Raw genomic sequence first — 23244 nt, forward strand, 5'->3', positions numbered from 1 at the left:
ATAATGCATTATCACAACTGAAAATAAGGCATGGAGTTAAAAACAGTCTTCACAGAATCAGTGAATCACTGAGGTTGGAAGGTGCTGCTGGAGATCATTGAGTTCAACCAGCTGGAGCAGACTGTCTAGGACTGTGTCCAGGCTGGTTTTGATTCCAAGGATGGAGACTCAGCAGCTTCTCTGGGCACCCTGTTCCAGTGTTTGATCACATTTCTAATAAAAGGTGGTTTGGTTTTTTTAATGTTTAAATGGGATTTCCTCTATTTCAGTTTGTGCCCTTTGCCTCTTGTAATTTCATTTCTGGAACTGTTGTGAGTCTGGTGCCTTATTCTTCACCTTTCCCCCTACTTCCCGCATCATGTATTTGTACATGTGGAAAAGTTTCTGCCTTGTTCCAACCCCCCCCCCCCCCCCCCCGCCCCTCCTCAGCCTCTCCAGGCTAAAAGTCTCAGCTCTCTGAGCCTTTCCTCATGTGACGTGCTCCAGTCCTTTAGTCACCTTTGTGGCTCCTCACTGGACTTGCTTCAGTGTGGCCATATTTGTTCTGTACTGGGGACCCAGGAACTGGACACATCAATACAGATGTGACCTTACCAGTGCTGAGTAGAAGGGAAGGGTCCCCTCTCTTAACCTGCTGGTTGTACTCTGCTGCATGCAGTCCAGCAGGCTGTTGGCTTTCCTTCCTACAAGGGCCACATTGGTGGATCATGTTCAGCCTGTTGTCCATATAGGAATGCTAGGGCCCTTTATGCAAAGCTGCTTTCCAAATAGTTTCCCAAAGCCTGTTCTTGTGCTTGGGGTTATTCCTCCTCAGGTGCAGGACTTGACATTTCCCTTTGAATTTCATGAGGTTCTCATGAATTGGTTCGTCCACTTCTGCAGCCTGTCAGCGCCTACCTGAACGGTAGCATGCCCATCTGGTATCCCAGCTATTCCTCTCATTCTTGTATCCTCTGCAAACTTGCAGAGGGTGTTCTCTGCCTGATTGTACAGGTCATCAGTGAAGAGGCTAGTGTTGGCCCCAGTGCTGGCCTCTGGGGCATGCCACCAGTGGCAGGTCTCCAGCTGGACCTCTTGCCATTGGTCATAACACTTGCAGCCTGACAGTTCAACCAGTTTCCAGATGAGTTCACTGCCCATTTACCTAGCCCATACTTCATCAACTTGTCCATTACGACATTATGGGAGACAGTGTCAAAAGCCTTTCTGATATAAACAACACCTGCTCTTCTCTTATCTGCCAAGCCAGTTGACTCCATACATATCACTCTCAGGTCAATTAAGCATGTTTTCCTCTTCACAAATCCACCCTCTTGTCCTTTGTGTATCCTTTGGAAGCCTGCCTTTTTGTCCCTTTCCCAGACTGAAATCCAGGTGGGCTTTGGCTTTCCTAACCCCAACGCTGCAGATAGCATCTCTATGCCTCCTGTGTCACCTGGGTCTTGCTTGCAATCCTTGTACGCTCCCTTTTTACATTTGAATTCAGTCAGAAGCTTCTTGTTCATCCATGCAGGCCTCCTGCCACCTTTGCTTGATTTTCTGCACGCTGGTACGGACCATTCTTGAGCTTGGAGGAGGAGATCAATGAAAATCAGCCAGCTCTCCTGGACCCTTGCTCTCTGCGTTAGTCTTCTGTGGGATTCTTCCAAGCTGATGCCTGAACAGTCCTGTGCTTCTGAAGTCCAGGGCTGTGATGCTGCTATTTGGCTTTGTTCCCTTCTCCCAGGATCCTGAACTCCACTGTTCACAGTTACTGTAGCCAAGGCTGCCCCTGAATGTCACACCCCCAACAGTTCTTCCTTGTTTATAAGTATGAGGTCCAGCAGATTGCCTCTTCCTTTTTCGATCCTCAGTCACCAGAGCCAGGAAGTAACTGTCAGCATATTCCAGAAGCCTACTGGATTGCCTGTGTCCTGCTGTGCTGATAATAAAATTAATAAAGATAATGATATTTTTGTGTACATTTTTTGTGAGTGCTTTCTGAATTGTTTTTGTACAAGGTAAAGTAGGAACTACTCTCACAGGTTGTTGACCAGGAATTATACAGGGGAATTAAATGCAAAGAAGAGGAAGCTTCATTATGGGATTAATCTGTTATAACATACAACAAAATTTAAATGCAGGATATAAAATTGGTAAGAAAACCAGTGAAGAGGTTTGGTAAAGGACTTAAATAAAACTGAAACAACAGCTTACATTCCTACTGTTAAGTAGCTTTTAGTTAGTTTTATGTCCATTGCGTATTCAAAATCTGGTTGAAAATAATTTGGTAAATTCTGCTGTCTTTGTGTCTTGCTGCGTGTTAGTGGTGTGCATGTATCACCATTGTTTGACATACAGTATTTTGTGCAAACACCTCATGTTTTTCAGATCTTGGAATTTGCGCCATTTGATCTGGAGTTGCAGTGTGGTGATTTAAAAAAAAAAAGTAATTTCTCACTTGAAAGACAGGGTTAGAAAATATGTTGTCCTTTTACAGACATAGTAAAAAATGAAAACAAAAACATTCAGAAGAGAGGCACTTCTTTAGTACCAGATATTTTTGCATATTCCTATTACTGTCACTTATGTAATGAAGAGCTTGGCAATGTGCGTAGTAGTTTCGTGATTGATAGGTCACACTGCATTCTCACAATTGGGACAAGACTGGTAAAAGATATTCCTAAGATACACTATGAACTTAATATAACGCTAAGAGAATTTTTTGTTAAGGATCAAGACCTGCTGTTGACTGAAAGAAGATTGTAGTGATACAAGGCAGATTTTCTGCTGAAATACAAGCAACTGTGATGAATTTAGTTTAGGTGACTTGCTGTTTGTTACATAGTCACCCTGTCATCTTCCACTAAAACCTCCTGCACATTTCTTGGTTTCTGCTAGTGGTGGGGTTTTTACCCCTATGCTCCACACATTCAGCTATGCTTGTTTGTCTTTAATTTATTCTGAATGTTGGAGTTTTCAATAACTTGTTTTGTAGGATTTCTTGGCTGTAATATTAGTACTCCCCTGAGCATTGACAGAAGTCTGATACTTGATACATCATGATTGATTTAGGACTTGCTTGTTAAAATGGTATGTTTTTTCTTGAAACTAATTTCATTTGGTTTCACTGACACATTGATTTCAGGCTTTGAATGTAGGTCTCGTAGACTGTCTAGAACTTTTTGACAGCATTTTATGTGGTGTGTTCCTTCACATACAGAAAATTTGTTCACATGTGAACAGCTTTTTAGTTTGCTGAAGTATACTGGTTCAGGTGGTTTTATACTAAGTTTCAGGTGCTGTTCCCTGGGTTTGTGCACCTGGGTTTCTGGCTTAGGTTGTTTGATTTGGTCTTTAATTAATAGGAATTTCTTCTGAGATTTTAAGTGCTAGTGTATTTATTTCATATTTGCTAGCCATTAAGGGTGGGATTTTTTTACCTTTTTTGTTTGCATTGTAGCCCTGACCTTCTCAATTAAATAAAATAATTAAAAAATCTTTGACCCATAACTCTATCCAGCTTTTGCAGAAAGGGAACCTGTTACTTGTAATGTATTTTGTTTTGTATTCAGTACAGAGGGAGGCTTTTTAACATGTGACAAATATAGATTTAATCATTCATGCTCTATTAAGTTTTTTGGGTGCTTTTGTACGTTGTCATTCACTTCCACTGTGCAGTCTAAAGGTGAGGACCACTTAATGCCTTCTCTCACCCTATTCATCCTGTCTTCCTGCCACTGAATCATTACTTCCTCCATGGTTGGAATTTCTTTCCATTATTTAGTGTATGGCAAAGACACTTCTAATGCATAAAAGACTTGAGAAAAGCCATGGAAATACATGCCGGTTTTGCAGTTCTGGAGAGGATAGTTCTAACAATTCAATAGAGAAAAAAAATAATAGTTCTTACTACCATGAGTAATGCTGGTGGTGTAATTGTTGTTGCTATACCTGTGTAGCATAGTAATATAGTTGGTCATACTGTTCACAACATTTGCACTCAAATCTTCAAAACATGTTGGTGGTGTTCCCCATCTGTTGGGTGCTATTGAGGTTCCTCCAGGGGACTGTGCCCAGTTTTTGGCCTTCCCAGCAGGACAGGACAAGCTGGAGAGAGGGAAGATGTTCAGGGGCTGGAGTGGAGGCTAGTGGCACCACCTTTGCTCAGCCCGGAGCAGGGAAGGCTGAGGAGGCAGCTGGCTGGGGTCTTCAGCTGTTTGAAAGTGAAGGGTCAAGAGGGAACGGTTGCTGTAAGGGAAACTCCAGCTGAACACAAGGAGAAAAAATTCTTGTTGAGGGTGGTTAAACATTGGAACGGGTTGTGGGAGGTCCTGGAATCTTCCTTTTGAGACTTTCAGCGACTCTACTGGGTAAAGATCTCAACAGTCTTTTTATCAGTAGTCTCCAGTGACAGTGGACTAGAACTGCATGTTGTTCTTTAAATAACCTTCTCTTTTGTTATGTTGTAAAAACCTTATTGGGATGTGCTTTGTAATAAAAATGAGGTATTTCTTACTTTTGCTAGGAAAAGGACACCTATCTGAGCCTGCAGACTTCTGAAAAATTGGGAAAATGGAATTAGATTTACTGCAAAACACTGACTCTTCTGTCATTCTTGCGGTTTGGATTATTTTTTTTCTGAGGCCTACCTGTATAGTACTTCATGAAGATGAAGTTTTCAGTATAGTGTAAAGCTCAGCAGAATTGCACTATTTTGGGTGGCATCTGTTTTAGAGATGAATGTGTTTCAGGCATAAGAAATAATAACAGATGATTCATCTTGATCTTGTGCCTGTCTTGGGAATTTTGGTGTGATGAGTGAAGAGGAGATGGCTTTTCAGCATCCAGCATGAGTTTTGACTACAGTGGTGATGAGGTCAAATTTACGGTTCCTCTTTATCGCTTAACTTTAGAGGATGAAGCTTTGGTAAGGAAAATTAGAAGAAAATTAGAATCAGGTTGACTTCCTTAGGAGCTACCTTGTCTTGTGTGGCTCCTGTATTAACTACCTTTTTGCAGGATCTGTGTTCAAGTAAATGTGGAGGTACAAATCTGCTTTCTAGAGGTTTCTTTCTCTGCTTATCCTTATGTTGGGGAATTCCAGAAATTGTATTTTAAAGTAAGTTCTTGGAAGACCTTTATGTTTTTCTCATTGTGCTTTAACTTTTTAGAGTAAATCATTCTTCTCTGTCAAGATCTTGGGAATAAGGAGTAGGAAAGAGATGGATCTGAGATCAGCATGCTTCTGAGAATGATAAATCTTGATGGTATTGGCTCTGCTTATACCCTTTCATAATAGTAAGCACTCAAAAATATTTTTAATCTAAGCAGCGTGGGATTTTCCACAATTTTTTTCTATATAGAATGTTGATAGGGATTTAAAAATTATTAAATTGGGTTACAGTCCCTCAACTTCTATCTCTCTAGTCCCTGCTGGCTAGAACACAGAAGTCCTTGCTTCTAGAACTAGTTTCAGATGAGGCTTTTTATTTATTCATTTTTATGAATTGAACAAAGATCACTACCACTCAGAAAACCAGTTTCCTCTAGTCCCTAGGAAGCTTTTCTTCCATCTCCTCCGAGGTCTGTCTGTGTTTGTGCTGGTGGTCTTCTAGCAGTCTCTGGCTGAAGTGGTTCACTGAAGGGTCAAGCAGCAAGCTGTTGGGCTGACCAAGCCCATCACTTCTAGAAGTCAGTCATGTAAGCTTTTCATGTAGACTTCAGAAATCATTTGGAAAGTGAAACTTATTTATTATTAAATACTTTTTTTTTTAATGCTGATGAATGCTATCATGCTAATGTGAGAAAACTTTAAGATGCTTACTGTGAAGCTTCCTTTGAGGGAAGGTATAGTGTTGTTTGTCTTACCTTTCAGAGGATGCGCTGACTGTTTTAAGAGTTTGGAAGGATGAATCGTGCCACCAGGATAGTGAGGTTTAAAAGTGTAATTTTAAGCGACACACTCTTACTAAGATCTACTTAGATATCATCCCTGCAGAGCTGTGTGTGTTGAGTCTGCGGTTTTTTGCAATCAGTGTATTTCCCTTTAGTGGTAACCACTAAAAATTACCCTGGGCTCACAGTGTAATTGAAATTTTGAGGCCAGAGGGTGAAGCCATTGACTTCCTCTCTAAATGCAATGGGGCAGTGCTTCTAGTTAAAGGAAAAACAGGTCTTTACCAGTGCTACAGTAGTATTTTGCATAGTTTGTTTTTGTCATAAAAGATTTCTTTTATCCTGTGGTTAAGAAATAAAAAGATCTTAAATTCCAGTGTTTGAATCATGTCAAGTCTCATGCTGCAAGTAGTTGCCTGTTACATACAAATTCAGACACCTGGTTTCTGCACTTTTGATCGTTTAGACACATTACAGTAATGCTCTAGTTTTACATAATGCTTTTCACATTCTGTCTGAAAATATGTTCAGTTATCTGAACTCTAGAAATAAGTAGGATTTTGGATGTACTCCTTTCTTTGGTGTAATACATGGCTACTTTTAACATCTGCTTCGGCTGTACTTCACTGTTTCAAATTTCCGTATAAGGTGCTTAGATCTGTCCATTGCTGGGCTAGGAACCTGAGCTTCTTCTGTTGTATGCCGCTCCAGGAGCTACACCCCATAAAGTGAATTGCAACACCACCTTTGCTGTGCCTATGTTTTGTGAATTTGAGCTTTTGCTCTCTAGAAAACCATGCTTTCTTCAGCTCTTTTGTGCTTCCCAACAGAGATACAGAAAATGGGGAAAGTAGAATTTAACCTATTGGAAAGTAAATGTTGGTCAGAAAAAATATCTTTCTGCCTATACTCATGAAATTTTTTGGCAAGAATATGGCTCTAGGCTTTTTCTGACAGTAATTTTCAGTTTCTGTGCTTTTTTTCTAAAGAATTCAAATGAATGTTATAGAATTGAAAGGTATAAAAAGTACTAGCCTATGGTTATGCAGGTTTCTTCTTTAATTCTGATATCACAATCTCTGCATTTCTGTAGGACAATTTGAGAATAATGCTATATGATAATGGAAAAAGTAGGAAGGGAGTAGAGAATTGGTTTATTGTCAAAAAAAAAAAAGGCTATGGAATGTAGCTTGTGCAATAATAACTGCGTGCTGAAAGAGTGGAAGGCATCACCGGTGAAAATGCAGGGCCTGTGTTCTTCAAGCAAAAGATATGGTAGGAAGCAAGTGATGTAATGGAGTGAAGACGTAAAAATTCATGAATCTTATTTCTTTTGTGCATGTCATCAGTTTGCCCATCACTTAGCTCCTCTACAGTTGCTCTTGAGCTCACTGGCCAATTTTGACCAAATTTCAAGGCAGGAAGAAGGTCTTGGAGATAATGAAGTGCCTGGAATATTGGAGCAACTTGGTAGCTAAATGGAAGCGAAGCCCAGGTTAACGCTTCACACTGAAGGTGAGGTGGGGGAGCTCTGGTGGCCAGTCAGCACATGCATGGCTGCTGTCTAGCCAAAACCCTTATTCTTTCCTCTGATGGGAGGAAAGATGATGAGGGGGAGATACACGATGTAAAAGACAGAAGTCAGTTCTACTACTCGTGTAGCAACTTGATACGTTTAATTTGTTTCTAAAATAAACCTTAAGCCTTCTTAGAATTCCAAAGCTCCCTGGAAAATATGTTAACTTCTTTTAAAGTGTGTTTTCTTCCAAGTCAATCCACCTTTGGATAAATGAAAGCATTAGTGAAAGCGTGGAAACTTGCAAAATGGTGGGGAAGAGCTTTGATCAAAGCGCATGTATTTTATACAACAGAAAATACTGGAAATTATTAAAGGTAGTTTCAGAGTATGTCGGATGACTGATCTGATAACATTGTTCGTGCAAAACCTGGTTTGGTCTGCATGGGAAAAATGATAGAGAAACTGAAGGAAAGTTTTGTTTTTTCTAATTTCTTCCGATTGCCTAAATTGCCTGGAAAGTTTACTAGGTAGGTAGAGTTTATAGAGCTCAATCATTGAGTTCTTTTTTCAAAAGTAAAGAGTAGAGTTTGAATCTTTGAAGACACAGCATATGAAAGCAAGATAGGGTCTAAACTAAAATTTTATTTGTAAAAAATAAATGGGGCAGGGGTGTGTGTGGTTTTATTGTTTGTTTGGTTTGGATGTTTGTTTGCGGTAACTGGGGTTCATCTGATGGCATTTATGATGATAAATTCCATCACAATTTGTTATAATAGCCTCTGGCACTGTGTGACTTAAGTCAAATTTGGGGGCAGTCAGAAGAGAAAGCTAGACAGAAGTCACCAAGCTGTATTGGTTAACAAGCTGTTTTTATTTAACTCTTCTTCACTTCAGAGTGACAAGTGGTGAGACTTGTTTCTCTGCTGGGTTCTGTAGCTAGAGTGTTTTAGTCTGTACTGCATTATGTTGGCTCTAATCAATACAACAAATTGTTTGACAGGTTTGAAAATCTGAACTTGTAGCTTTATTTGGTAGCATTTGTTAGCTACTGTATTTACACTGTATACCCTTAGAACAGAAAAGTGCAGATGTGACAAATGCACATTAGTAATCTGATGTCTTAGAATCCATGTCCCCTGCCCCATACATCTACAGAAAAAAATGTGTTAATGAATCTCTCTTGTTTTTTCGTCAGCCAGCTGTAGGTTTCCAGTCAATGGTGTTCTCTTAAGGACTGTCTTTTTATATATTCCCTAACTCTAGAGAGTGGTAATTTTTAAATGTCATGTTTTTAAAATTTGTTTGAAAGTAGTGGGTGCTGCAGTAATATTTAACAGGAGTTAGGCTTCAGACTGCAGTGAGTAATTCAGTATTAATAATGCTTCCAAGTGGCACTTTCCTCTGTAGTATTTGCATAACATTAAAAATGTGTGAGGTCTATTCAGGCCTTAAATTTATGAGACCACAGGTGGGAACAAGAGAAAGGCATTTGGAAAGGATCCTATGAAGAGTACTTTGAGATCTCTTTCAGTGTGGAGGTGAAGTGGCCAAGGAGGGCATTAAGCATGCATGGGCCTCACGGCTGGAGTGTAGCTGCCTTGGAGGAGTTGCTCTTGCTGCTGTGCGAAACCTCCAGAGAGATGTTGAGGAATGTACACACCAACTTGCATGTCATGTTCACTTACAACTTTTTTCCTGTTTTGTTTCAGGACATGTGTACTATGACTCTGATCACTACCTGAATTTCAAGAGAGCTATTGTAAAAGAAACTTTGGTTTTTATTCTGAAATCTTAACACCTTGAAGAACTAGGGCTCAGTCTGAAGTTGTGCACTTGTGTTTGAGTCTTTCTGACTTGGGTGGTGTTCTTTGTTGGAATAGAAGTAGAATGGACATGCAGTGTCTTTTCTTTGATGTGAAAGTGGTGTATGCTTCATCATTATATCACTAAAATTCCAGTATCCTCTTCTGCCTTTTTTATGATTTTTCCCCCTACATGGCTACATTTGGAACAACGAAGGAAATGAAAATTATAGGATACTGTAGAGATAAAGGGGAAGTTATGACTGTAGATAAATAGTGAAAAAATACATTGTGAACTGAGATAATCATTAAAAATAGTGCTCTGATGGTGCAGATGGCAAAGCTGAAAATTAGAAATTGACCATCTGCAGGAGTAAGTTGTCATTTAACATAAACTTATTTTTGTTACTGTGGTACACTAATGAAAAAAACCCTGTATGTTTAGAATAGCAAAATAAAGTTGTTCTATGAAAAATAAGATTAATAATACTAAGTAGTATGTTTTCCAGCATGCCAAAACTGATTTTCAGTTTTGTTCCCCGCCCCCCCAAGTTCAGTCAGTGATACTAGTTAAGTGAAAGAAATATTAAGAAATTCTTAATTGTATTTAAGATGGGTCTTCAGCTTTCTGTTGGAGCTTACCTTTCTGACTGACAGCTCTTTAAAGTCCTTTTCTCACTCTGCCCGTGGACTGCCTTCCAGCTGAGGGAAGGCAGGGGAAGCAAAGGAGGTGATTATTTTGCTAGCCAAGTAACTTCAGTTGCTTCACACGTGCTCTGGTAATTTTATTTTAATGAAGATTTTATTTCCTAATTTTAGCTGGCTTCAGGAGGAGCTCAGCTAGTCTAATGGTCTGTTAAGTGCGGCTTTCATAACTTCAAAATCTGTACTTGATGTGGAAGGACAGCCTGCTATTTATCCCCTATGGAATGTCAAAGTTGTATTTTGAAATAGACCAGCTAGTGAAGGCTTGAGAACCCACTATACTAACCCAAATATTAATATTTCATTGAAAATGCCTTAGTATTGAATAGCTTTTGTATTTACCAACAGTAGTAATTTTTAATTTTGTTTCTCTTCTTACAATTTTGAGTTCAGAGAAAGCAGGAATATGCCTTTGTTCTGATTAGGCTGGCAGAATGCCTTCCTGTGCAGCGTGACATAGGTGTTGCTTTCCGAGATCATCTTGCAAGAAGCTCAGGCAGTTCTCAATACACAAACTGTTCGGCTTTCTGAGCAGCCCCTGGTCTTAATAAGAGGATATTGGGCTGTAAATTAAGGTGCTTCAGTGTGGTCACACTTGGCGATTAGCTTTATCCAAATCTTGTATTTAGAGATTGGTAGATTATTAAGAAGACTTAATTGTATTATAATAGACTTGCTGTGTAAATAAACATCCTGGCAGATTGAAAGGATTTTCCCTATAATCACCAGAGCTAGCATGATATTTTCCTATGTGTTTCTTTCATACATTAATGTATGCAAGGATTGTTTTTTGTCTAAATGGAAATTTTAGTATTCTGAAGCCCAGTCTTGGACAGGGCAAGTAACTTCTGGCTTTGGGCTGGGATCAGAAAATAGCAGAGCTGATCACACGGAACTGCAGGGTAGCGAAGAATATGAAGACAACAGGAAGTACCTACTAGAATTACTCCTGTAGTGGGGCTCAAGTAGTTGTAGACCCATGTATATTCAGACAGGATCACTGATACTGTAAACAGAAAACCTTCTTTGAAAGAAAATATGTGTGATGTTAGTACTGAAGGCATTACATTTGATGTGATTTAATGTAGACACATTTGCCATTGTTTGGGGATGGGTGGGTGTGTGGGAATGACAACGACGACGTGACACTCAAACCCCAAAAACATCTCCCAGCTCTCTTAACTTGATCATAGCTGCATCATTAAAACAGTGTACAGTATGCCTTCTAGAGATTCACATACTATCCAGACACAGTTAGTAATGTAGCTTATAGTTGTTTTCATGAGGATGAATTCAGTGGTGGCGGTATGTTACGGTGGCAATAAGCATTGCAGTATTTTTTTCATGTTTTGGTTGGACATGAAAAAATTGGCATGGAGAGAAAGTTCAAATTTAAGTCACGTTGCATTTCTTTGAGCGGAGATGATGTAAAATAACCAGATGAATAGTACTGATGTGATTTAAAATGCATTTAACAAATACACTTGGTTTTAGTTCTTCTTGGTTTTGCGTTTTCATCCTCTGTCGACTTATAAAACTAAAGGCAGCGAGAATGAGTCAACAATGAAATAAAATACACAGTTGTGTAGACATGGGTTAGACAAACAGAAAATTCCACAGGAGTGTACGGTCTTTCTTTTGTCATCCAGGAACTTGTAGGTGAAAAGCAAGTGATACCTTATGAGGTGTTGAGCTGTAGGTAGTAGGGATGATAGCTCTTCCATGTTCTCATAGGTTACATCTCATTAACACCATAAATATTACAGAAGTGGGCAATGGTATCATGGAAGTATACTTTGCATCAGTATGCATAGCTTATATTTCTTATTCAGCCCCCACTAAATTTGGCTGTGCATTTCTTAAATAGAACAGTGGTAGAAGCTTGCTTCCAGTTTCTAAAGATTGCCAGCTGCCTTACTAGAGTTCAGTTTGGGGACTCATATACTGTTTTCTTTTTTTTTTTTTTCCTGTCCAATATATCCATTTTTGTGGAATAACATAAAAAATTACACTTTCCTGTAGCTGAAGTTAATAAAAAAAAAATCTGTTCTTACTTGGATACCTGATCATTCTCTGAAACAGAGGAAGAAATCTGTCAGATAAAGGGGAAGAGAAAATGCGTCTTGTATCACATCCTAAACAGAAGTTAGGATGTGGTTAGTTGAAAGTGTGTGTGTGGTACAAAGCTGGTTAGAGTAAGGAAATACCGAACCAGTCCACTGAAAATGGCTGAGGCTAAAATCCAAGGAAGTGAGCAGTACTTGTGCTTAACTGGTAAACTGGTAACTCAAGAGAAAAGGAGTTTTCTTTATGTCATGGCTCTTAACCCTTGATAGATTGATATTGCTATCCTGTGGCCTTCTTGGAAGCACACAGGATGATGGTGGAGTCACCTGAGAGCGGAGGCAAGAGGATTTTTGAAGAGTTAGGGAGCCAGATTGATCAGTACCTCACTTCTGCACGAGTCTTTAAAATGTTAGTAGAACAACTCTCTTCATACGGTTTAGATACTGTGAAGTGGTTTGCAGGAGGTGGGGTGTTTACAAAATCAATCACAAAAATACATTGCTTGATTCATCTAATGAGCTTATATGTTGATTAAAAATACAAGTTGCATTCATGCAGAAGAAAAATGGCACTTAGGCTAATATCAGTTATTTTCTTTTGTCCTCAGTTTGTGATGGAAGAGCCTGGTTTTTCAGTACTTGGACTACTGGGAGAGTTGCAGCAGACTGGTACAAACGTATTAAACAGCCTGAAATGGTACTGTGCCAGCTGTTTTACAGTTGCATTATTTTCCCCTAAGGGTTTCTGTTAATGTTTCTAGTTCTATGAACTGTATTGCATCTTAAAAAGAAGTTGATATAGAAGGAAGGAAGCACTCCAGGTTTTGTTTTGTTGTTGTGGTTTTCTTTTTTTTTTTTTTTTTTTCTTTAATATGCAGAGAGATATCTTTTGTACTCACTGTTTCTTCCTTTTTTAATGTTTGTAGCTTTTTGCAACAGTGTCAATGATAGGAAAGAATTCAGAATGGAAATCATATTTCAGCCTCTTCCTGCTTTTGACTTGGTCTGTAGGAACTTTTCTCATTGCCAGTCTTGTGAGCTGAGCAGTGGAAACAGTATTTTTTCAGACATGCTTTTTCTTTTTGTTCTTGTGCACGTCTCAATTTCATTTACTAAATCAAACCAGATTTCCTCTTAGCTTCAGCATCATCATTATTAGTCTACACCCTGTTGGTAACCTCTGAAATACGTTTCAGTTGCTTTTGAAATTCTTTTTAAGTAATCACTGTGTACAGCGGTGGTTAATAGTAGCAAAGGGGATTGAGAAGTGCTGTAAGGTCTTCTATCTCTTTTGTATTTGGGACAAGAAGAGTGACCAAAATCTTGTCCTTCCTAGGACCTTGTAACTTCTGGTAGAAAATAATTGCTTTCCAGACTTGAAAAATGTCTTATCTGTTGTGGAAGAAATGAGGAACCAGTGAAGATGCTATTTGTTGCTTGTGTGTATGCATGATTTGTTCTATTTTTGAAGCAATTAAATGTCAGTACAAGGAAGGAAATATTAGTTGCTTGGTGTAGAGTGCAGCAAAGCCTTTGTTGTTATATTGGACAATTAGTGACACTGAAATTCCTGTTAACTGACTCAAAGTGTGCTGATTTCTTAACTGGACAGATGATGTAATAATCAGGGTTGCTTGTGATGGGACTTTCTCTGTCCACTTGTGTTCTCAGTCCAGTCATAGTGTACTGAAGTACATTTTCACTGCCTGACTCTTAAAAGATAACTTTAGAGAATCATTTTCATGCATTAGCCTATAGAGAGATTCACAGTGCCTTCTTACACAGGCATATTCTCTAATGATAGCTTGACTAGAATTAGTTTAGTGGAAAAAAGGTTTTCATAGTAAAGGATTTACACTTTCAAAGAATTTGGTGCTCTTTCTGAACGCCATCTTTTTGGGACTTGCTTCGGTGTGTGCTGATGATGTGTATGGCTTGCGTATTTGCTCGCGTACAAAAAGTATCCAGAGTCATTAGGAAATGGAAGCCCTTCGTTTTTGCGAGCATGAGCTGTGTTTTCTGTTTTGGAAAGCTCACTGCAATTTTCAAGTAGAAGTCTAGATATTGGAGGGACATAATTTTAGGAAACCTTGCCTCTTCTCTACTGTTCCTCTTGAGCCTTCCAGAGTTTGCATATAAGACTCACAGATTCTGAGAAATAACAAGTTGAGGATGTTACATTTCTTACCTGTTTTTTAGCTCAACTACCTCAAAATACTGAGATCCCAAATGTGTACTGGGAGAAAACATTAGACTTTGACAGGTAGTCTTTGAGAGGACATGATGCTTTGGATAGGCTCTGACTTTTTCAGTTAATAAATCAAATAATTGAGGCCCAACTTTATTGTATTCTTGGAATGTTAAGTGGTTTCTTCTTTATTTTTTTTTTGGGGGGGGGGGGGGAACTGGTTAGTAGTAGAACTTTGAAACTTGGGTGTCATCATCACCTTTCTTTTCCTCCCTCTTTCTTTCCTCCATTAGTCAAAGCTCAGTGTATGACAAGGAGCTCTTTGGGCAATTGGACATGGAGACCTTTGGAGCCTGCTAATGTTGATGTGTGTCCTGTCATTCTGTAGTTAGGCAATGAGTGCATATTTAAATACTCTGTTGTTCTTTTTATACTCCAGAAGGGAAATTTGGTGTGAAAGCCTTGCTTTTAAATTTTGGGCAAAACTTTATAACATTTTTAAAAGTTTAAAATGTTTAGAACACAAATTGTTTTGGTTTTGCACTAAACTTTGAAGGAAGGCATAGTAAATTGTGTGTTGAAGGCAAAAAGGGAAGCCCTTAAAACGTACTTTTTAGGGCTTCCATCAGTGCTTGTGCACTTGCACAGGGATCTTCTAAGCAGAATCTCTGAACCATAGTAGCCATGCGTAGGAGAAATAATTAAGGTCTTCCAAAAAATCTTAAAGAGTAAAGAAAGTAAGGTTAGAACAGAGGAGTGCTAAGCTAGTGGAATTTGATTTAACCTTGCGCTAGGAGGGAGATTGTCTCTTCCGATTATCAGGAACAGTTTTCAGTAATGGCAGATCAAATTTTCAAGTACACAGACTGACTTAGGAAAATTTTGAGAAAGAATCGGTTTTAAGCAGAAACTGCAACTAACTGTTGAAAATGCTGCTCTTGCAGCCCGTTCTAAGCTCCTCCTTTATCTAAGGGACAAGCATTTTGATACTGACTTTTTGTGGCAGCTGTCAGGCCAATACAGCTTGTTTCTGAAAATGTCCTACTGCCCTATATTGTTCCTTGTATTTTTATCTGCATTTAGACACCTCTGCGTGAATTGCAGTGGTGCATGAGCACTGGCCAGATTAGAGGGGGAAGAAGCCATAATTTTGTTTTACAGTTTCCTTAAAACACATTTGAAAATGAATGCCAAAAAGTAACAAGTTAATAATGGCTGCTGATGTTATGGGAAGAGTTGCACAAATTTGATTCTGAGGTTTAAGTGACTTTTAATATCCCACTGTACAGTAGGAGACTGAATATACTATATTAAGAGTTTAAATACTTTATGGGGAATAAATACTGAGTAATACTTTATGGACCTTAAAGCAGATAATTAATAATGATCTCTGCAGAATTGTACTAAAATGCTGTTTAAGAAGAACCTGGTTGATGTTGGTTTTAGTACAGACCAACAACCCCTCTCAATTTTCCAGATCTCCTTTCCCTTCTTCCCTTCACCTTGTTTGGCTGGTGACAGCATTCTTCCACAGCGCACCTAACATGCAGCAGGCCACTCTTCCAGCCATGTGTAGGCTGCCCCACACATTCTGCCAGCATCCCTGCTGCTGGTCCTGCAGGGTGCTGGGACCTTCCTCGTTCCAGTGTTGCTATCCTAGAGACTTTGCTGCTTTATTCTGCTCCAGCATCTCTGCAGTAACACCCTGCTCTGTAAGACCTTCCCAAACATCCTCCCTCTCCAAGATTTCCTAAGCTTGGATAGTTATGATGTCTGTTGTGAGGAAGTGTATCTGTTCCACCCAGTAATAGTTGCTAAGCAGGACATTTCTTCTAGCCCCTTGGCAGCACAGGCTGCTTCAGTGCAGACCATTTAACTTGTACAACGAAATTTTATTGTTTTAACATCATGAGCTCTTTAATCCCCTTTTTAAGTGCTTTTTCTGAGGCCGTACTCATTTTGTGTTGTGCTTTGCACTGATACTACTGTTCTCCCTTTTTTGTAATTATATGTTGTATGTCACAAAGAGTCTCTACTATCCTTGCATCTTAAAATGAACCAGAATAGAATAGAGCTGTTGTAGACAACTGTGTCTTGGAAGTTTGCAGACTGCTTATGTCGGTGAGAAGCAAAGAGGTTGGCTTGGACTCTGGCATTAATTCCCAGGGCCCTTGGGATGAGAAATTGGAACAAGATTTTTTTGTTTGGTTGGGTTAAAACAAATGAGGCCTTATTTGTATAACTGTTTTCAAAGTTACAAGCTGCTGTTTGGCCACACCATTTGTTTGACCCTCATGTACAAGTTTGTTTTATTTCCAGGATGCTTTTACAGCACCAATTTTCTTTCACATCTGAAGTATTTTTCAGTTGTTAGAGGCTGTTACTGAACCAGAGAGTGAATTGGCCACCTGCTCCTATAGCTGTTCCTCCACGCTTTCTCAAGAGAGAAAAGTCTTTTGCGTCTCACATATCTTCTTCCTTGAGGCAGAGGATGAGCGCTGATGCAAACAGAAGGCTGCCCTTCCTTATATGTGTCTCATCACCTGTGTTACCCTGCCCTTTCTGCAGGAGCAGCTGGACCTGGGAATGGGGGGACCTCAGAGGCTCATTTTCTGGTGGGGCCTGTCTCTGCTTGTTCCTTGGCTTCAGGTCAGAAGGTTTGGGTTCCTTCTGTCAGTAGGGAGATGCTTGGGATCTCAACCACACTTCCAACAAATAACACATCCTAGTTTTAAATTATTTTGAGCTACAGCTGGCAGTGTTTGTCTTTCTGAAGCATTGTTAATTAATTGTGTTGAAACTGCAAATTATTGTGAGTTGTTTTCTGCGACTAGTCTAATAGTTCATGTAATCATCAGGTAAAATGTGTATGTGTCTGTGGAAATTTCATGTATTTCTGAATCTCACCTCTGAAAGAGACGAGGGAAGGCAAGGTAGGCAATGAAGACACAGAAGGTGAGGTGCATGCTCAAATAGGGTGGTTATTTGCAGATTGCAAGAAAGGACTGTGTAAGGGAAGAAACTTCCAGTATTTCTGCGGTTTCTCAGGATCCCTGTAGTGTTGGGCCTTCCGTTTCCCTATCAATAGGTCTGTCATTCCTCATTACAAAAGGCAGGCAGTATTTCTGTGTAATGCTATCAGTACTCTGATAGATTTCAAGGGGAGACTGATGTTTAAGAACCCAAATAATTTTTGTGAAAACTGAATTTCTCTTGACTTTGAACAGTTGCTTATATTGTGCTGTGTTTAAAATAGGAATTGTAAGCTTTTGAATTTCATGAAAACACAGAAGACATCATCACAACTGTGCCTAAGCAAGTTTAAGATTCATATGATAGGAATTTTTACACTGAATTGTTGATATTCTGACTGGTTGCAGCAGCAGCAGGTATGAAGGGGGGGGGGGGGAGAACAAGCACAATTTGAGCATGCCTTTCTGTGTTTATTTTAGTGAGATTTCTTAGATGTTCTTATTTCCCACTTTTTTCCCAAGAATGCGTAATTTGGCAGCTTCGGAAGTATTATTTTGAAGAATATTATGCAGTTCTGTCAGTTAATCTTGTTGAGTTGACACATGGTTGGGTGGGAAGGGAGACTGAACAGGAAGGAAGGTCCTTGTTCCTGAATGTCATTACTGCATAGCTCTCATATCCTCAAGGATTACCCGGACAAAAGCTGAGTCAGAGCACAGCAGCAGTCTGCACTACAGCAAGACATGGCCCAGTTCAGGATTTTGGACTGCATGATCAATCACAAATGGAGTTTCATATGTAACCTGTATTGTGCGTGGAGTGGTCAGGTTTGTTGTTTGCTTGTCCTTAAGTATTTTAATATGATTATATAATTGGGGGGGGAGGCTACAGTTTATCTCTTTTCCCCACCCCCTAGTTCTGTTAAGTATGTAGTATTAGAGATGATGCCATTTGCTAGGGAGTTTTACTAAGCATACAAAACATGCTTTGACTATGTAATTGCTTTTTTTAACACTCAGAGTACTTTAGATTGTTCTCTTATTCTTTAGCTTTGAGGTGTTTTACTTCAAGAATTGCACAAAAAGATAAATATCACATACAGGAAGGGGGAGATGTGCCAGGATAAACTGCATTGTTAATAAATACAAAGCCGATAATGTTTTCCTGCTTTAAAAGAACTCAAACATCTTGACTATTTCAAAATACTTGATCATGAATATGATTTAAAAAATAGTTTGAGGGGAGGTTGTTACATATTTTTTTAACATATAGGATAAAATAAATTTCCACAGGATGTTATTCAGTTCTTAATATGGACAGATTTAAACCTAATTGACTGACTTGCTGCAGAACCGGAGGAAAAAAAAACCCTCCAAAACAAAACCTGCCTGGGTTTTGAATGGAAATGTTATAAAATAGAATCTGAAGGGTTTAAATACTGAAGGGTTTAAAAAGGTATATGCAGTTCTAATATGACTTTCAAGGTACTCTAGATACTACCTGTATTTCTCATATAACATTTAGCCAGCCACTGAAGAAAATGTATTTTATTCTTCTTTGCTGTAAGGTGAAGGTAAGCATTTCTTACAAAGTTGCATTTTCTGTACAGTAACTAGAAGCAGGTGATTCAGAAATATGCCCACCATGCACAGCAGTCATTTGAAACAATATGCCATTTGAAATACAAACAACCTCTGTATGTCATGTCTGTCCTGAAAACTTCTTAATGGGGAAGATACATTGCTGTGTGATGGTGCTGGTGTTTTGGTGAAGGCTTTTTTTGTGTTTTTTTTCTTTTTAACATGATGCAAAAGCTGATTCACAATGTCTGGGTTTTTTGAGTCATCTTGTGTTATAGGTTAAAGTCTCTTCTGCTGAATTTGTAAAAACAGAGGAGACTTGAGGCTTAAGTCATAATTTTCACAGAGGCTTAACTGTTTCACTGTTTGATCTAGTTTGCTTACACATATGTAAGAATTCATCTGTATAGGCAAATTCAGTATGACAGTTGCTTCCCATATTTCAGCGGAATCAAGAAGTAAGAAAAGGCTTGGCTCATGATGTGGGCAGCCCCATGAAGTCTTACAATGAGTTTGATGTAAGTAGAGGGAAGGGAAAGGGGGATTGTTTTTTGGGCAGATTGAAGTGAAACATTTTAAAAAAAGCCCAAAAAACCAGCACCACCACCTCCCTGCTTCCCACCTCCACCCCACCCCCCAACCAACCCAACCCCAGAACAGGGTTCACATAGTATAAAGACTGTTTCTTACCTTACCTTACCAAGCTGGAAAGAAAAAAACAAGCCTTAGATCAATATACTTCAAATTACTTGCATGTTTGAGGTAGAAATGTTGTTGAAGTGTTTGATCTTGCTAGATTTTAAGTAGACTATGCAGTTGCTGTGTTGAGGTTTTTTGGTGTTTTGGTTTTTTTTTAACTGAAGTCAGGTCTCTGTAAACCATACATTTTAATGAGTTGCTGCTGATATTTTTCTTTGAAATGAAGCTGAAAGTTCATTTATGGGATATTGCTGCAGCTACTCTTATCCTACTGCATTGCAATGCCATGGCAGAAGTGGAGGTGGTCAGGTCTGGTGAGGCATGCACTCTGCTATGTTACAGCAGTGTTGCTCTCTATGTTCTCCACCTAGCAGTGTCCAAGCAGACTGCTGGTGAGAAAGCAGATGAGTGACCTGTGAAGTTTGAGACTAACAGCTCTTTCTCAAGTGTAACCTCAAAGCACAGTTTGGTTTATGGTATCCTTCTGTTAATGCAGCTTTTTTGGCAATTTCTATCCAGCACCAGTAAAACATCAAGGGATGAATTGCTGCTTGTGATCTGAGAGCTGAGTTTGAAGGCTTGCCTTATAGGAAAACAAGTTTTCTTTGAAAGAGTCATCAGAAATATATATTCAATAAGGAGGTACAAACCTACCTTGTTGCCTGTATGTGACTAATAATTTCTCAGATCAGGTTACAGAGGCATTCTAAGGATTTGTTTTGGTTTTACTGCCCCCCCCCCCCCCCCCCCCCCCCCCCCCCCCCGGCATGCATTTCCCAAATTTTTTTTGCGTTTTTTGAAACAGTAAGCGAACAAGTATGAAATAGGCAGGAATATTTTCTTCTGTCTACCATGATAATTTAGATTTTATGAAAAGTACTTTCACAGTACAGCATGAAGGTTACCATGACTGGAGACAGTTGCCCTTTTCACTCTGATGCAGCAAGCTGTTACGTGCATTAGAATGTTTTCAAAGGGTATGCTGTATTTTGTACTAAATCAGAAACTTCTAAAATAAAATTACTAGATTATGAAAAATCAGTGTAGTTCTGTTGATGTCAGTGAATTACAGTTTTTAGCCCAGTCCTTGGATGGGATTGATGGCTATCATGTGATCCATGAATAATCACTTGGAAGCCACCTGTGGTACTCTTAAGAGTAAAGAAATAAACCAAATTGCTTGCAGTTTTTCATCTTTCACTGTTTGTTCATGGGGCAGCTTCATTACCTATCTTGTATTCTTTCTTAAAAAGAGTTAATGCAAAGTACTGATGTGCCTTGCTTCTTTTCTGTGTTGTCTGTGACTTTTGTCTTGTGGGACATGGGGAAGATTTAAGTGTGAGACTCTTGTGGGCAATTTAGAACCTGAGTGTGATTTACAAATACAGGACTACTGAAGGAGAGTAGCACGTAGAAAGTTTGTATCCTGTGGAAGAGCGCACTATAAATAGTTTTCTGTGTCTGTATTTACCCAGACTGCCCCAACAGTATAACAGATTATTAATTCTATTGTTACTATAGTGTGGTCTTGGTAAACAAGTAATTTTCAGTGCTTTTTGTTTTTTTTTTTAAAAGTCTGTGTGTGTGTGAGAATGTTTTAAAGCTAAGGCAATTTTTTTTTTCCTCTGATAGTCTGGTGTTTATGGAGTTGTAGTCTCAGAATCATAACTTGGCATACTAGCCATGATCCAAGTAAGAGTTCTTCAACAAATGTATGGAAGTGCTAAGTAACGTTTTTTATTCAGTAACATAACAACTAGGTTCATCTTCTGTAAGATGCAGAAGGAGCTACTCCTCTGTCCTTGTATGGTTTTTTATCAGCCTTCAGCATGCAGGCAAACTCTTGATGTGCTTGGTACATCTATTCACCTTGTGGCCATGGTGGGATATATTAGAGCAAGCATGTCTAAAACAATAAATACCACTTCTTTAGATGGTTGGAAGAATTACTGGTAGATAATATAAAGCAGATGATGTAACGGTTTTGTGTTTTTCTCCTTGCATCACAAATACGTTGCTTTCAAGTGTTAGGTAGGGAACAGTAGACCACCAGAATGTAGGTTGTCTTGCCAGCGAAGAGCGTTGGACGTCTTATCACTGTGGTCTAAGCAGGCTTTTATTAGTTTGAGGAAAGCAGACCTTCTCATGTGGTGTTCTCACTGGTTCTTTTCTGAACAACATCTGTATTATATTTTTTTATCTTATTACTGCATCCTGACCTCTAAAAATAACAATAATGTTCTTTAAGCCACATAAATATTTAAATCTTGGGTTTCTCAGCCAGAGACAGGTATTCTGCAAAGCTCTGTAAACTCATGGAAGGGTGAGCCTGACCACTGAAGTTGCTGTGCTTGGAGGAACCTCCTCATCAAAGACTGTATTGATGTGCATGTATGTATGTTAATATCTTGTGAAGTTATAGCAGCCAAGAACTCTTTATGTCTGTTTTTTTTTTAACTTGAGTTCATTATTGCAGATTATATTTTCTGTGAGGCAGTATGTGAGAATGAGACACTGCAGTGCAAGCCTGGCTCTCATGTTGCCTTCAAGCCCTGGAACACAGCAGTACTGCAGCAGCTGCTGCACTGCAGCTGTTTCTCTTCTTTTGGAGAATCTCTGCTAACGTTAAAAAAAGCTTTCCAGTCTTCCAAATCTGCCACTTGGAGGATGAAATAACAAAGGTGGCTGCATTCCTTCAGAGATAGGTGCAGCTGATAATGGTTTTGAAATGTGATGTTTATGTTGTCTTACTGTGCTCTTTCTTCTCTTTATCTGCTGCCTCAGGGAGGGAGGGAATATGATAAAAATCTTGTCTTGTAGCAGTGCAGGGTGTGATGCCTTTAGTTTTATTGAGTAAAAGGTGTAAAATCATTGCAGGAAATAGCTGGTGACTTCATTCATTGTGGGAATTCACATTGCTGGAGAAATACATTTTGTAATGTCCAGAAGTAGGTTTCAGGGAAGTAGCTTGGCAACAGTGAGCAATCCAAGCCATAGTAATAGGCATGCAAAGACAAGCAGTTCCTAAATAAGCAAATAGATTTGTGTTAAAATAAATTTCTTCTCTCTCCACACCAACTTCCAGACAGAGATAAAAATGTAGATTTAGTAATCTGTATCATCCGTTCTTATTGACATGCTCAATGTAAATTGTGAGGAAATATGCAGGACTGTGTGATGTGAGGAAGTCATGTAGGATCACATCATAAGTCAGCATTCAGAAGCTTCTGGATTTGCAGCTAAACTGAAAATCCTGTGGACAACTTTCTTCTCTTTATCCTCTTAGTGATGTCTCATCTCTGGGCATAAAGATGTAAGATTTTTTTTTTCAAGTTAATGACTTCACAGTCCTTTTTAAAGCATCTTCCTGTGCATTGTATCTGTAAATGAAGTTCTTAGCTGAAAAAACTGCTTTTCTTCCTCTGTTATATGTGCACAATCGAGTACAAATGTAGGGTTTTGAAGTAATTTAACTTAGGTTTTAGGATATATGGCTTTGCATCTGTGTGTGCTGATTTTTATGTATTTGGTATAATACAAAAGCCTTTTCACTGCTAGGTTTAAGACTTAAAACTTAAGTGCAACGTTATATAGTATCTTCAAATGTCTTGAAACATGGGACAGGATTATATTTATGTGGTGAATTTGTCTGCAGGAGTTTATTAATAGTCTCTGTATTATAAAGCTTTAACAATGAGTAGCTCAACTTGTATATTTAGAGGTTATTTTTGAGGAGGAAAGTTGCGTATGTGGGGATGTAAAGAATCTTGACACATTTGTCTTACAAGTTTTGTGGTGGTTTTGAGCCATGTTCTCTGTGTTAAACTTCCTAAGA

At 39.0% G+C, this 23244-nt stretch overlaps 1 protein-coding gene across 7 annotated transcripts in view; it reads left to right on the top strand.

The window, feature by feature from the left end:
• ARHGAP21 (Rho GTPase activating protein 21) overlaps positions 1–23244 on the top strand; it is a 118944-nt gene that overhangs the window by 16354 nt on the left and 79346 nt on the right. The window contains exon 1 of one of the 7 annotated variants that reach the window (XM_037384898.1): positions 17834–17957. The exons of the other annotated variants lie outside the window; for them this stretch is intronic. Coding sequence (XP_037240795.1) covers positions 17874–17957 — 84 coding nt within the window. The 5' untranslated portion in view covers positions 17834–17873. Of the gene's footprint in view, positions 1–17833; positions 17958–23244 lie in introns of those variants that run through there. 7 annotated transcript variants of the gene reach the window in all.

This window comes from Falco rusticolus, chromosome 4 (assembly GCF_015220075.1).
Source record: "Falco rusticolus isolate bFalRus1 chromosome 4, bFalRus1.pri, whole genome shotgun sequence".
NCBI classification, from domain to species: Eukaryota; Metazoa; Chordata; class Aves; order Falconiformes; family Falconidae; genus Falco; species Falco rusticolus.